Raw genomic sequence first — 16,768 nt, forward strand, 5'->3', positions numbered from 1 at the left:
AGAAACGCAACATTTCGATATAACAGCAAATCCTCCACTGCAGTTAGAAATTTTGCGTTTTGACTCCATTTTTCTGGTTTAGTCACATGCCTCCAAAACCGGAGATAACCACCCAATCCAATCCTTCTTGATTTCGGTTAAGACAAACCAAGACCAAACCTGAAATTGAATCAGAAACCTTCAACACAAGTTGTCAATCTTTCATAATTACTATTCAAAAGTTTAATCATTTAAATAATTGACTCCTAAAAATATTATCACCATGACATGTGTAGTAAACGTTACAGAAAAAAGAAAAAGAAAAAAAAAAGAAAGAAAAAGAGCAAATGCGATCATTAAGTTTTTTGGGTTGGGTAAGAAGGGGACGCGGGAGATTAAAGTTTTTGATTCTAAACCAATGGGAAGATGCCACGTCACGCATAACAATCTACAATAAGATCAAATAATCGCAAATGGTAGAACCAGCAGAGTGACGTGGCGTAAATGGACATGAGAGAGAGAGAGAGAGAGAGAGAGAGAGAGAGAGAGAGAGAGAGAGAGAGAGAGAATCTACAAAGGTTACGTAAAGAACTGAGAGACAAACACATTGAGGAGGAGGGGTGTTTTGTCGAAATCAAAGGTTTCTGAAGCACAAGGATCCGTCAAATTCAGACATTTAATAAAACTATACATATTCCTCATCAATGTGGACCTAGCTAGCTCTCTCAATTTGAGTCCTGAAACAGCAACTATTCCCTCGAATCAAATTAAAACCCTATTCATGACCACTTTCTCTCTCATTCCCCTCTCCTCGTCAACAAGATTACAAGCAAAGACGCCTATTCTTTCTCATCCACTTATTCATATACCCTAAGATACCTTCCTTATCCAACCTCTTAAGATCACGTTATCATTTAGATCCGTAGTTACGAGTGTATTTAACTTCTAACGATTTTGAAAATGTTTTGCGTGTTACAAGAAAATAGTTGATGTATTATAACGTATACACAACCGTGTCAAATAGGCCAGTAGTGGTGTTACGTTCATTCTGGATCCAAAAAAAATGTACATAAAATAGAAGTTAAGCGTCTAGTTCGGTCCCAAACTCTCGGACAAACCAAAAATATGATTAAAACAAGAGAAATAAGTAGTAGTTCACAAAGAAAAAGTGAAAAAACTGGATAGCTCAATCGGTGTATATATCAATCATCTAGACATTAAGTCCGGTCCGACTTTGAACACTAGTGATGCATAGAAAAGAACTAACTAATGTATATCGGATTTCACTTTTTTTTTTGTTTTTTCAATAGAGCTTTTACTTCTAAATTAATTAGGGCATCCACTAAAATATGAACTTTCTGTGTTTGTAACTTTTCTATACCAAATAATTAAAGCAAATCATAACCATGTTATTGTTAACTTCTTTCCGTGTTTATGCTTGGCATCTTTATCTCCATGTTATTGTTTCTTTGTTAAATCTGGTTAATATCAAGCTACTATCATAGTTCACCAAAGAGAGCTAAATCTGATTATTCCACGTTTTGGATCACATTTTGTCCAAATTGATAAGCCATCAAGAATAATTGATCCCACTACCCATTTTGAATCTCTATCGTTCGATTGTTCTCAAGAGAATGTACGTAATTTTGGTGGGGTTTCTGATTAAAACTATTTAAGAACTACGAAATATCACTGGAGGACGAGACAGCCGAAAGACGCGACAGTGCAAAAAGAGACAAAGGTGGTGCAGTAGACTCATATTATTATTGCCTTAACTCAAAAAACTTTCAAACCAAAAAGCTCTTCAAAAAGCAAAACCCAAATTTTGTCACAGGGACAAGTGGAGATTCTATTGACCACACCCATCCACTTGATTTTTTTCCTTTTCTCTAAAGCCAAAATTGCTCGATTTATATTCTTTAAAGTCGAGGGGTTAAAGTGTACGATGTGATTGAATTCTGTTGTCCAATGAGATCTTGCCGTGTCAGCATAACGGAATATGTTTGTTGTATCTTTTCCTTTGAGCCAAAACCAAGTGATCAGAGACGTCCTAATGATATTATAGGGGGCATCTAGCTATTGTATTATGAAATTTTAGCTTTTAAGGTGTCTTGTTGTTCTTTGTTTTGTTTGTCTAATAAATTTGTGCTACTACAACTTGGTTGGCCTAATTATATATAGATCACGACTGGAGAAGAAAGATGCGGTACGCTTATTAACCCAATTAATGACATTTTTGGTTTGAATAAGCATGTACTATGTACAACGCTCAAGCTTGGTTAAAAGTACCAAATAAACAAAATTTCACCATGTGTACTATACACAAAAAAGTTGTTCAAGCTACGAATCAAAACCTACAACTTTATCCGGGTCCACTCATATAGTGGATCCAAACTTTAGGCTACAATTCGATGTTTGGATATTTTAGGAAACCCTTATACTATTTTGAATATCTCATTATCTTGGTTGCGTCAACTTAGGATTCCTTATTCATCTAACCTATAAGATCTACTGCAAGATTTGCGAGACACTCTGAAAAAGAGTAACTTTCAACTAATTACCGATCGTATCATGTCATATATGTCTACGTTGGGTATAATTAACACTCCATCTATCGGCTTTNAAAAAAAAAAAAAAAAAAAAAAAAACACTCTATCTATCGAACATATATCGGTCTCTGAAGAGTAAGAAAATTTCATGAAGTTCCAAAGACAAATTTTGTTATTTCGTTCACATTGTGCCAAGTCAAGATAGACTCCCCGATGCAAAATTATTGCGACGTTCATATTTGTTTTACAAGAGGATCTAAACATTTTTTATTTGATAGAAAGTCAAATGAAAGAAAAAAAAAAAAACACTATTAGATACAGTGAATAATAATGCATCTTAATGACCATGGACAAAATATTTGGATGTTTCAACACTTCCTAAATTCAACGGAATTATAAGTATTCACACGTTGTTCTTTAACGATGAGATTATCTTTCAAGTTATATATTTTGCCATGTGTATATCTTCCAAATTTTAGTGCTTATAAGAATGGCATACATACACGGTTGGTTAACATATACTTTTGTGTTGCATTCGATTTTTCAAACAATCAAATAGATGTATAGTAGTTGCCTAAAAACTAAACCATTATTTCTTAACTCATATGAATAAGGCGTCGTCGTCATCGTCATCATCATCATCATCATCATCATCATCATCATCATATGAATAAAACGTCGTCGTCATCATAACAATCCCTTTGATTGCTAAATAATTTTACGCTCCTTAATGTTATTTCCCCTATTCTTTCCCCTAAAAATATTAAAACATGGGCTTTTACCTAATAGTCATAGGCCTGCGGGGAAGCCCAATGACTTAGTTTGATTTTAGATTCAGAATTTTTTCTTTTCGGCATCATAATTCATAATGACTTTAATTTTGAAATAATTAAATCGACCAAAATAAACAGATTACTATACAAAAACAAATCAGATTGTACAGAGAGAAGATAACGTATATAAAGATGAGGTTAAGATTTATCCAAAAAGCTTCGATTTTTATTTTGGTTTCTTCATCAAAGCCATGGTGGTTGTCACTCACATTCCAACTTCCTTCCACCAAATCTCTCCTTCCTTCTTCCATCTCCGTCTTCGCAACCACCCCTCCTCGTCCCTTCCCAAACGCGGTGGCGGCGGAGGAGGAGGAGGTGGTTTCGCTTTGTCAATCCGAGCTTACATAGAGAAACCAAACTCATTCTCCACTTTCGCTAACAGAGTCATCGGTTCGCTTCCGGTTGTTGGACTCCTCGCTCGGATTCTCAGCGATGAAGGTGGCGTCGGAAGAGATTTAGTCGATTTCGCTGAGTTTAGGAAACGAGTTGGGAATAAATGTACTCCTGATGATTCTAGAGCTTTCTACGAGTTCCAACAACGAAGAGGCAAAGTAAATTTCTGTTTTTTTTCTTAAAGAGATTGAGCTTAGGATTGTTGTTGTGTACATAAGAGTTTCATTGCCTTTTGTTTGGGTTTAAGTGGCTTGTTGTTTTGTTTGGTGTTAGGCAGGGGAGCCTTTGTATGTGCTTCTGTGTTGTTGGGTTGCTGCAGTAGGTGCAGGTCTTTTGAAATCTGAAGAGATTCTTGAAGGTGTTACTAGAGTTAGCATTTCCAATGATCTCGAGTTTGAAGAACAGAACTTTATTGCTTTGATGACTGAAGCAAGACAGGTTTGTTCTGTTTCTTGTATCTGCTATTACTCTTCTCCAATTGGGTTTTTACTTAAGAGTTGAATCTTGAGAGCAAACTTAGTGAGTTTGATACTTTCCATATAGAAAGGTTGATACTTTGTTGGTTTATATGCAGAGAAGAGCAAAGTTGAACATTGATGCGCCGATTATACCGATGGAACTAAGAGTTGAAAAAGCTCTTGAAGGTATTTATGCTTGTTGCTTCCGTAGAGGACTTATCGAAGAGGAAGATGAGAAGCTACTTCAAGTGATGCTAGTTTCTGTTTTTCCTTCGGTTGACAAGTCTGAGATAGAGAGAATCATTAAAGAGAAAGCCACAAGGGTTGCGGAAGGAGGAGAAGAAGATAATGTCATGGCGAAACGGTTGCCCAAAGAAGCTATTCAAATGCAGATGAAGGATCTTGAGTTCCTTCAACAACAAAACATAGATTCTTAACAATAGAGGTTGAGATGACCCGACCAAACATGTTTTTTTTCTTTCCAGTGCGAATTATTAAAAAAAATTGCAATAACTTTTTAAGTATATTCATGTGTTGATTCTATGTTCATAAATCAAATAGTCCAGTCTCAACAAAATATGCTCAAGAAAGTCCTTTGATGCTTGGATGGGACATAATCTAAGAAGGCAGTACTATATAGGGTTCAAATGATATTGAAAAAACCTAGTGGAAGTGAATCAATCTCACCATCGTGAGCTGCAACTTTAGATGGAGGAAGGCCAATTGGATATGGATCGGACTTCTCCTCTTCCTTGAAGCTCTATAGGCAGGCAAAGCCATGAACAAATAGTTGTTACTGTATAGGCTTCGGATGTGGTTGTTTTCCATGAATATTATCATATATTTGTTGTCATATGCTAAGCTGTAAATCAGCTCCAATAAATTGAAACTACAGTTGAAATACTAATTTATAACTTGTAAGTATATAAGAAAGGATGGGTTTTAAGCGAAAATTAATATACTCCAGGTTAATATCAACAGATTTTTTTTTTTTTTTTGAAGATGTATGAAAACTTCGAACAAAGAAAGCTTCTAAACATTCAAACATTCGAACATTATAAATGATTTTATTTTATTCAATAATTTTTAATGATTACATGTATTTCATAAGATATAATGATAACAACAATTTTTTTTTTTTTTAAGGACCATCTTCCCATTTGAAACAATATGGATTATCTTTGGGATCACGAGGAACGCGACAAACAGGGTTTTCAACGCTTCTCCCCACATCCCAAATACATTCTTTGCAAACTGGAGGATCTCCAAATTCTTTATCATCTCTCGATGTTTTAAATATAGTGAAATAGTGAGAACCACCTTTATACCACGTAAAATGACAATGATACTTCGTAGTTTTCCAAAGGTTAACATGAAATCTAAAACTCCACGAACCATTCCAAGGAATATGGATCATCCCAAAATCATCGCTACTAGACTTGCAATGAACATTCAAAATTTGTTTGTTGCTTATTTTATTACGGATTATAACATGCTTTTCGGCTAGAGGTAAAAAGCCATCGCCGCCCGAAGATGGGGTTTCCGCTGAAGCATTTGATAAATCTAAAGCTGAAACAAAAAGAATAAGAGTAGAAGACATCATAAACAACAATATAAGATGAGGTTTATCAGTGAAAGCCATTGTTAGGTAAATTATATAGGATTGGTTAGATACAACTTATAAGCTCCCTATTTATAGATGTAACAAAATTTAAGCATTAATGGTAACGTTGAATGCATGTATTTAGTCTATGATAATATTATATATATATATATATATATATATATATATTTTCCTGTCAAGTCTGTGTTAGTATTCAAATATGTAAATATATGTATAATTTTTTATTGTTTTCCTTTGGGATTATAAATTAATTTTAAAACAAGAATGCTTATTTTTTTGGAAATATACTTACATAGCATTTAAAAATATTTGGAAACAAATTGATCTTTTTGAATGTAAAAAGAATATTTTTGATAGTAACTTTGACTTTGTAAATTTATCATTATCAATATTTTATAGGTTTAAAAAAACTTATTTTGCAACCAATAAGGAAATATCTTGATGTCACTCTGACCGATTTACTCATTCTTATACTATTTTAGTATCTAAACAAAGAAAGTTTGACTAAACCTAATTATCTAACGTATATATCTAACTAGTATTTTTGCAGCAACTTTTGACAAAAATTCATTTTCGAAACAATTAGCATTCAATGCATTAATATTTATATTAATTACCAAAAATTTCAAAATTAATTATAGGTAAGTTTTTTAAAAATAAGAAAATCTTTCTATCTCATTCAAACATAAATATATGATTCTCTTCATTTTTATTTAAATTTATATTTAAATTATCATGAATTATTCTATAATACATTTAGTTAATAAAAATTGTGATTTTTTTCCTGCATATGATGTAATACAAAAAAATTTTTCCTTACCAAAAAATGTAATACAAAATTTTTAAAATAGACATATATTACTCAATAGATGAATAAAAAAATACAGGTACAATATCCCACATCGCCTAAAAAAATTGGGCAGTGGTTCAAAGTCATACTATAAAATAGACCGAAATAATTCATAATACAAATGAGTAGAAAACTTGATTTATCAGGCATTCAAACTTTAAAATCTTTTATTTAGTTTATTCCGGTTCTTTATTTTAAAGATTTTTAAAAAGTTAAATATAATAAATATTTAAAACTTTAAAATTTTAAATATAATAAATATTATACTGCGTATGCACAATAAATATTAAATATTAAGATGATATAGTGCGAGTTAAAATATCTCGGGACGGGTTTTACCGATATTTATATAAATTAAAAATATCATTAATCTAGTGTTATACGGGTAAAACATTATTTCATTATTTGTTAACACTGTTGGTGTCGGAGAATAGACATATCTAATTAAATTGATTAAATAAATATTATGTAAAAAAAAATTATATTGCGGTATTATATCATTATAGAGAATTTGTTAAAAATGCCCCTTTTGATATACCCCTTTTCAAAAATACCCTCTTTTCTGACCATTTTTATTTTTGCCCTCTTTTAATTTTTAATGATCATTTTACCCTTAGATGAAAATTATTTTATTCAATAAAAAGAAAAACAAAATTTTCCCGCCAAAAAATTTCTGACATATTTTCCCGCCAAAAATTTTTCAAAAAAATTTTCCCGCCAAAAATTTTTTTGTCAAAAAAATTTTGATAAAAAATTTCCCGCCAAAAAAAATTCACAAGGTTTTTAAAAGATTTTATAAGGTTTCTACCTTATAAAAGCCTTATAAACACCTTGTAAAGACCTTTACAAGATTTTTTAAAGAGTTTTAAAAGGTTTTTAAAACAACTTGTAAACGCTTTTACAAGATTTTTAAAAATGGTTTTAAAAGGTTTTAAAAGGTTTTTAAAAGGTTTTAAAAGGTTTTTAAAAGGTTTTAAAAGGTTTTTAAAAGGTTTTCAAATGGTTTTTAATAAGATTTTTAAAAGGTTTTTAAACACTTTGTAAACGCTTTTACAATGTTTTTAAAAACCTTGTAAAAGTTTTTATAAGATTTTTAAAAGAGTTTTAAAAGGTTTTTAAAAGCATTTACAAGCTTTTTAAAAGCATTTACAAGGTTTTTAAAAGTGTTTACAATGTGTTTAAAAACCTTTCAAAAACCTTGTAAACGCTTTTAAAAGTTTTTTAAAAGCGTTTACAATGTTTTTAAAAGGTATAAGTTTCAATATTTTTGGCGGGAAAAAATAATTTTTTCGGAAAATTTTTTCGATTTTGGTGGAAAAAAAAATTTGGCGGGAAATTTTTTTGGCGGGAAAATATTTTCGATTTTGATGACTGTACATTCTTGCTGTCACTCAAAAAAGGGTAATTTGGTCATTTTGTATATAAAGAGGGGTAGTTTTAAAAATGGTCAACATGAAGGGGTATTTTTAAAAAGGAGTATGGAAAAAGGGCATTTTTGAGAATGCCCCATCATTATATGGTTTAAACCATAAAATTAACAATTATTATATAATTATAACATATTTAACTAACAAATATAAATTATAATTTAAATATTTTAGTTATAAATAATTTGCCCCGGTGTACTGCGAGTCCTAATCTAGTTATATTTACATTCCTGCAATATTACAATGATTTATAAAGATGAAAGATTATTATTATTACCATTTTGACAATAAAAGATTATTTTATAATGTATAACCATGAATTTTATTAAATTACGTAAACAACGTAACTCTGATTTTACTGGTTTACAATATGGGATGCTTGCAGAAGTAGACTCCTAACTTGAGTCAATTCCAATGTTAGACCCTTCTTTTTCTCTCTCCAACATTTGCCACTTTTTCCTTATTAAATTCTTGTCCATTCATTGTATTCACAAAAATACCATTATTTCTGATTTATTTGAATTTCTTGCGAAAATGTTTATTACATCCATATCTCCATCTTCTTCTTTTATTTACGGTTGTGCCACCACAATCAATTTTCCAACACCATGAACAACCAAATTTGAAGAACTTAAAGCTTCAACAACCTGAATTTGTAAGCTTAAATAACACCAATGCTATGAGAACTTCATTTTCTTCCTCCTCTCCATTTTAATCAAAGAAAATTTACAATTGCATTCATCTGTTATATGTCATGATCTTGGATAGTGATTAAATTGGTGTTGGTTTCTTTCGTGGTGACTAAAGACGACGTCTTCGGTGCTTGACATTACGAAACAACCACCGATAAGGTTATTTTCCGGTAGATTTCGTGATTTTCTTTGATTTTTTTTTTTGCGAAATTAGACTTCATTTGTTAGTCTAACTGTCATAATATCATGTAAAGTCTACTATGTGGTCAATTTTGCAATTAAAAATTTATCGAGTTTCGAGTCCATATACTAAATTTGAGTCTCCTTAATTTTGTTTGAAAACAAAAAAATATGGTTTAGACCGCATTAGAATATTTCCAATGGATACTCTGTTTGCAGTCTACTAAGGTGTATTATTGCAATTGACTAAATTCTTGACTTTTTAGTTATGACTGCTGGACGAAGTCTTCTTCCGATAATAAAAGAGTAGACTTCTATAGTGGCTATTTTTGGGTTTGACCAAAATATAAAAGCGTTGATCGTAATATTATTGAAATAAAATTAATCAGTTGACTGCAAAATAAGTCTACTAAATAAATAAATTTAAATATTGGTCAACTCCAAAAATGACCACGACAGACTGCAAACGAAGTCAACATTCCTGGAGACTTCGTATGTAGTCTACTTGGCGAAAGTCAAACTTGGTCAATTGCAAAGCTAACCACAACGAAGTTTACTTTTTCTAGTTGACGGATAGATGAAGTCTACTTGTCAGCTAGAAGTCTATTACCAAGTCAATGGTTTGGTCAATTGCAAAAATAACCAGAGTTGACTGTAATTGAAGTTAACTTGTTGAAACTCCCTAAGAAGTCTACTCTGTTCTATGTTTTTAATTGCAAAACTGACCAATAAATTAACAAAGGAAGACAACAAAAGAAGTCAACTATCCCAGTAGACTTCGTCCGGTGTCTGCTTTTTTAAATTGTAATTGCAAAAATAGACCACACAAAATAGACTTCGAGTTAAAGTCTCTGCGTAGAGGTTTGTTGATGTCTCACCATCGTGAACCAATCTCACCATCGTGAGCTGCAACCTGAGAAAGAGGAAGGCCAATTGGATATGGATCGGACTTCTCCTCTTCCTTGAAGCTGTATAGACAGGCAAAGCCATGAACAAATATTTGTTACTGTATACGCTTTGGATGTGGTTGTTTCCCATGAATCCTATCATATATTTGTTGTCATATGCTAAGCTGTAAATTAGCTCCAATAAATTGAAACTATAGTCGAAATACTAATCTATAACTTATAAGTATATAAGATTAGTTTTCAAAAGGATGGGTTTTAGCGAAAATTAATATACTCCATGTTAATATAAACAGATTTGTTTTTGAAGATGTATGAAAACTTTGAACAAAGAAAGCTTCTAAACATTCAAACATTATAAATGATTTTATTTTGTTCAATAATTTTTAAGGATTACATGTATTTCATAAGATATAGGGATAACAGTTTTTTTTATTTAAGGACCATCCTCCCATTTGAAACAATATGGATCATCTTTGGGATCACGAGGAACGCGACAAACAGGGTTTTCAACGCTTCTCCCCACATCCCAAATACATTCTTTGCAAACTGGAGGATCTCCAAATTCTTTATCATCTCTCGATGCTTTAAATATATAAAAATAGTGAGAACCACCTTTATACCATGTAAAATGACAATGATACTTCGTAGTTTTCCAAAGGTTAACATGAAATCTAAAACCCCATGTACCATTCCAAGGAATATGGATCATCCCAAAATCATCGCTCTTAGACTTGCAATGAACATTCAAAATTTGCTTGTTTCTTACTTTATTACGGATTACAACATGCTTTTCGGCTAGAGGTAAAAAGCCATCAGCGCCCGAAGATGGGGTTTCCGCCGAAGCATTTGATAAATCTAAAACCGAAACAAAAAGAATAAGAGTAGAAGACATCATAAACAATAATATAAGATGAGGTTTATCAGTGAAAGCCATTGTTAGGTAAATTATATAGGATTGGTTAGATACAACTTATAAGCTCCCTATTTATAGATGTAACAAAATGTAAACATTAATGTAATGTTGAATGCATGTATTTAGTTTATGATAATATTATTTTTTTTTTTCTTTTTTGTTTTCCTGTCAAGTCTATGTTAGTATTCAAAGATGTAAATATATGTATAAATTTTTATTGTTTTTCTTTGGGATTATAAATTAATTTTAAAACAAGAATACATATATTTTTGGAAATAGACTTACATAGCATTCTAAAATATTTGGAAACAAATTGATCTTTTTGAATGTAAAAAGAATATTTTTGATAGTAACTTTGACTTTGTAAAGTTATCAATATCAATATTTTATAGGTTTAAAAGAAAATATTTTGCAACCAATAAGGAAATATTTTGATATTAAATTTGGGTTTATCTTGGGTTTCTAACTAAAAACAAATTGACAATTAGTAGATTGACCCTAACCCTTTATATATTAATGATAATCCCTTTAAACTTCAGATGTGGGACTTGGATTGTATCCCAACAATCTCCCCTTCAAACCAAGGACACGCCTCATCGAGATGATAACTTCATCTCGAACCGATCCCACTTGGACCGATAATAAACCCCTTCTTTGGTCCCCATTACTCGGGTTAACAAGAGGTATGTTCGTATCCACTTTTCTAGGTCCACTAGAATTTTAACATTGGACATGATACCATGTTAAATTTGGGCTCTGATACCATGTTAAATTTGGGTTTATTTTGGTCTTCTAACTAAAAGCCAATTGGCAATTAGTAAATTGACCCTAACCCTTTATATATTAATGATAGTCCCTTTAAACTTCAGATGTGGGACTTGGATTGTATCCCAACATTTGATGTCACTCTCACCGATTTACTCATTCTTATACTATTTCAGTATCTAAACAAAGAAAGTTTGACTAAACCTAATTATCTAAAGTATATATTACATTCACATTCCTGCAATATTACAACGATTTATAAAGATGAAAGATTATTATTATTATTACCATTTTGACACCAAAAGATTATTTTATAATGTATAACCATGAATTTTATTAAATTACGTTTTTTCAGAGAAAATTCTTGAATGAAGCTTATTGAGGTAATGTATCAATCATTGCTTCCTTATACAAATAACTAAAACATATAAGAATTTGAACCCGTTGGAATCAAGCTCGTACAAACATGAGATAAATGTTTCAGACTTAATACTATGATCTTAGAGGGAGTTATGTCTAGGAAATGGACTAGCATAAACCATGACAGTTACTTCACGAATAATTAAGTTCCATTTATTGGCTCATCAAGTTTCTTAGATGGTGTATACAACTCCAATAAATTGGAGCAACATAGAACACTATAGGTAATAGAGTATGAGAAACGATATGCACGTTTTTATAAGGGAAAAATATTATCTATTAAAAAATAATAATTTGCTCATGTGGATATATATAAAAATTTCAAACAAAAGAGCTGCTAAACATTCAAACATAATAATGATATTATTTATTCAATCAATTTTGATGGTTACATTTATTTGCTAAGATATAATGATCACAATGATTTTTTTTCAAGGACCATCCTCCCATTTGAAACATAATGGTTTTTCTTCCTCAAAAAGAGAAATACGACACATAGGATTGTTATCATCACTTCCCACCTCCCATATACATATTGTACAAATAGGATATTTTCCAATTACAGTAGCATCTCTTGATACTTTAAATATAGAAAAATAGTGAGAACCACCTTTATACCACGTAAAATGACAATGATATTCTGTAGTTCTCCAAAGGTTAACATGAAATTTGAAACTCCATGTATCATTCCATGGAATATGGACCAACCCTAAATCATCTTTGGTAGATTTGCAATGTACATTCAAAACTTCTTTGTTTTTGACTTTGTTGCGGATTACAACAACTTTTCGACCTTTACTTAACGGCTCTTCCCTGTCCAAAGTTGGTGATTCTGCTGGAACATTTGACAAATCTAACGAAAAGGCTAAAAAAATAAGAGTCGAAAATATCATAAACAACAATATAAAATTAGGTTTATTAGTGAAAGACATGATTATGTAAATTATGTAGGAGTGGTTAGATACAACTTATAAATTTCTTATTTATAGGGTGACTAAAAAACATTCATGTAATGTTGAATTGAATGCATGTATTTAATTTAGTGGTTTATGTTAGTATTTTCTTTTTCAGTCAAGTCAATGTTATTATTTTAATAACTTATGTATTTTCTTTTTTCAGTCAAGTTAATGTTATTATTTTATTGTTTCATTTTGGGTATAAATATATTAATTTTAAAATAAGAATTGTATATACATACTTTTGGTAAGAAATATATTTTGGAGTATACCTTATAGTATTTACAATATTTAAAATTTTGAATTTATAATACTGTTAAAATATTTTCTAGGTTTAGAATTTTTTTTTATAATGCTGCCAATAAATAAGGTATACTCCTAAATATATCATTGCTTCAAAATACAACACCTCCCCTGGAAGTTATATACTGGCCAATCTGAGAATATTTATCAAAAAACGAGTAAATTACTAAACTTTCCTGTGATGTATCATTTCAAATTCATAACATCTATAAGAAGACCTTGAACAAGCATTTCTTTCAATTAGATATGTTCAAAGTAGTCACCAACTTTACTTATTATAATTGTATTGAAGATCTTGATTCAAAACCTACATTTTTTTGTTTGCTCTCAAGAAAAAACTCCATTTAAAAACCAAAGTTTCATTCCCAAATCAGTAAAAATACTAAAATAGGTTTAATCGAGGAACCCCATTAGAGTTCCACTGAGGAATTGTGTCAGTCTCGTTCTTATTGGGGCTTGAGGAAGAAGAATACTAGTACTCTAGTAGTAACAACCAAAACAAGAACAAAGAGGAGGAAGTCAAAATCGAAGATACAGATTACGACTACGGAACCCCCTACACAGCCTCAGCCTCAGAATCAACAAATGATGAGCTTGAGTTTTAGTAGTCAGATGTCTAAAGAAGATGAGGAGATGGCTCGTTGCCTCATTCTGCTCTCTCTGCTTTTAGGGCTAAAGAGGATTGTAACAACCCGTCCCGTTGACCCCACTAGCCCACCGCTAGCTTGCCCCCATAGGCTCGAAGCTGGCCCTGCAGGGCATCGATCCTAACCCCTCACTGGGCAAATGGAACTATTCATCCAAATCCACAGTAGGTTATTGGTGTGCCAGGCGTTCCTCGAACCCTGGTCCCCACCCTTTAACAACCTTCCCACCCTTTCTAATCTGCAGCTCAATTGGTGACAGCTTGTCCTGTGGGAAGGTTGTTAAAGGGTGGGGACCAGGGTTCGAGGAACGCCTGGCGCACCAATAACCTACTGTGGATTTGGATGAATAGTTCCATTTGCCCAGTGAGGGGTTAGGATCGATGCCCTGCAGGGCCAGCTTCGGGCCTATGGGGACAAGGTAGCGGTGGGCTAGTGGGGTCAACGGGACGGGTTGTTACAAAGATGATATTAAGAAGAGAAAAGTGGTAGTTCATGATAGGGTTAAGGCTCAGCTTGGTCGTGTTGAGCAAGAGACTCGTCGTCTTGCTAACACCCGCGAGGTTTGTTTTTCTTCTTTTGCTTTAAAAGATAGTTTGTTTTTAAAGATGTGAAATTGTAGAAGAAGATCATGATATAAGCAAATTGTGAAACTTTTTTTGGTTTGCTCTCTCTTAATGACTGTGGACAAAATATTTGGACGTTTCAAGTCTTCCTACATTCAACGGATTTGAAAGTATTCACATGTTTCTATTTAACGATAGGATTATCATTCAAGTCATCAAAATATTTTGCCTGTGTGCTATAGAATGCGATCCATTTAATGTATCTTCCCCATTTAATTTCGTGCATTCTTTTGCGTTAAAATGGTTGGTTAACATATACTTTTGTGTTGCATTCGACTTTTCAAACAATCAAAAATGATGTAGTTGCCAAAAAATCAAATCATTATTTCTTAACTATGTTATAAATAGTGAGAGGCCTACAAGAAAGCCCAATGACTTGATTTGATTTTAGTTTCAAATTTTTTTTTTGTTTGGCATCATAATGATTTGATTTTAGAAATAATCAGATTGTTTCTTGTCCATACTATTACACTTCCCAAATTGGTTTCTTTGTTTTAAGAGTTGAATCTTGAGAGCAAACTTAGTTCGAAACTAGTGAGTTTGATACTTTCCATACAAAAAGGTTGTTACTTTGTTAGGTTATGCAAAGAAGAGCAAAGTTGAAGACATTGATGCGCCGATTATACGGATGGAACTAAAACTTGAAAAAACTCTTGAAGGTATTTATGCTTGTTGCTTCCGTAGATGACTTATCGAAGAAGAAGATGAGAAGCTACTTCAAGTGATGCTAATCTCTGTTTTCCCTTCGGTTGACAAGTCTGAGATAGAGAGAATCATCAAAGAGAAAGCCACAAGGGTTGCGGAAGGAGGAGGAGAAGATAATGTTATGGCGAAACAATTGCCCAAAAAAGCTTTGAAACGCATATGAAGGATCTTCAGTTCATTCAACAACAAAACATAGATTCTTAACAATAGAGGTTGAGATGATCCGACCAAACATGTTTTTTTTTTTCTACAGCGAATTCTATATATAGAAAAAAATGCAATAACTTTTTTAAGTATATTCATGTTTTAATTCTTTGTTCATAAATCAAATAGTCCACAGTCTCTACGAAATATGGTTAAGAAAGTCATTTGATGCTTGGATGGGACACAATCTAACAAACGAGTACTATATAACGACTAATGAGTACTATATAGGGTCAAATGATATTGAAAAAAACTAGTGGAAGCGAACCAATCTCACCATCGTGAGCTGCAACCTTAGATGGATCGAGTAAGGCCAATTGGTGGAGAAATTGGGATGGATCAGATTTCTCCTCTTCCTTGAAGCTCTATAGGACAGGTAGAGTCATCAACAAATAGTTGTTACTGTATAGGCTTCAGATGTGGTTGTTTCCCATGAATCCTATCATATGATAGCTATAAACCAGCTCTAATAAATTGAAAGTACAGACAAAATTTGATTCTATAACTTATAAGTATAAGCTTAATTAGTTTTCAAAAGGATGGTTATTTAAGAGAAAATTAATATATTCCATGTTAAAATAAACTGATTTTTTTCCCCCATGGATTGATGTATGAAAACTTTGAATAAAGATTTAAGAAAGAGTCAAAACATTCAAGCACTCGAAAACTACAAAATGGTTTTATTTTATTCAATCAGCTTTGATGATTACATGTATTTGATAAGAGATATAGTGATAACAATAAACTTTTTTCTTTTCTTAAGGACCATCCTCCCATTTGAAACAGTATGGGAGGTATCCCATCTCATGAGGAATGCGACAAATAGGGTTTTCATCGCTTCTTCCCACATCCCAAATACATTCTTTGCAAACTGGAGGATCTCCAAATGGTTTATCATCTCTCGATGCTTTAAATATATAAAAATAGTGAGAACCTCCTTTATACCACGTAAAATGACAATGATACTTCGTAGTTTTCCAAAAGTTAACATGAAATCTAAAACCCCATGTACCATTCCAAGGAATATGGACCATCCCAAAATCATCTTCACTAGATTTGCAATGAACATTCAAAATTTGTTTGTTTCTTACTTTATTACGGATTAGAACATGCTTTTTGGCTAGAGGTAAAAAGCCATCGCCGCCCGAAGATGGGGTTTCCGCTGAAGCATTTGATAAATCTATAACTGAAACAAAAAGAATAAGAGTAGAAGACATCATAAAAAATAATATAAGATGAGGTTTATCAGTGAAAGCCATTTTATTAGGTAAATTATGTAGGATTGGTTTGATACAATACAACTTAAAAATTTCCTATTTATAGCTGTAACAAAATGTAA

The 16,768-nt window shown here is 32.0% G+C and overlaps 4 protein-coding genes and 1 pseudogene across 4 annotated transcripts; 1 reads left to right on the forward strand and 4 right to left on the reverse strand.

Annotated features, from left to right (window-relative positions):
• LOC104712151 lies at window positions 3,500–4,759 on the forward strand. The gene is made up of 3 exons (XM_010428984.2): window positions 3,500–3,912; window positions 4,028–4,192; window positions 4,329–4,759. The coding sequence occupies exons 1-3, from the start codon at window positions 3,553–3,555 to the stop codon at window positions 4,647–4,649; spliced, it is 846 nt and encodes a 281-aa protein (XP_010427286.1). The 5' UTR covers window positions 3,500–3,552; the 3' UTR covers window positions 4,650–4,759.
• On the reverse strand, window positions 5,338–5,860 carry LOC104712152. Its single transcript, XM_010428985.2, has one exon. It carries the CDS (start codon window positions 5,852–5,854, stop codon window positions 5,354–5,356), a length of 501 nt encoding a protein of 166 aa, XP_010427287.1. The 5' UTR covers window positions 5,855–5,860; the 3' UTR covers window positions 5,338–5,353.
• LOC104712153 lies at window positions 10,302–10,827 on the reverse strand. Its single transcript, XM_010428986.1, has one exon. The coding sequence runs from the start codon at window positions 10,825–10,827 to the stop codon at window positions 10,327–10,329; it is 501 nt and encodes a 166-aa protein (XP_010427288.1). The 3' UTR covers window positions 10,302–10,326.
• Window positions 12,389–12,928, reverse strand: LOC109126601 (annotated as a pseudogene).
• Window positions 16,118–16,688, reverse strand: LOC104712154. Its single transcript, XM_010428987.1, has one exon. It carries the CDS (start codon window positions 16,686–16,688, stop codon window positions 16,188–16,190), a length of 501 nt encoding a protein of 166 aa, XP_010427289.1. The 3' UTR covers window positions 16,118–16,187.

This window comes from Camelina sativa, chromosome 9 (assembly GCF_000633955.1).
Source record: "Camelina sativa cultivar DH55 chromosome 9, Cs, whole genome shotgun sequence".
In the NCBI taxonomy this organism is placed as follows: Eukaryota; Viridiplantae; Streptophyta; class Magnoliopsida; order Brassicales; family Brassicaceae; genus Camelina; species Camelina sativa.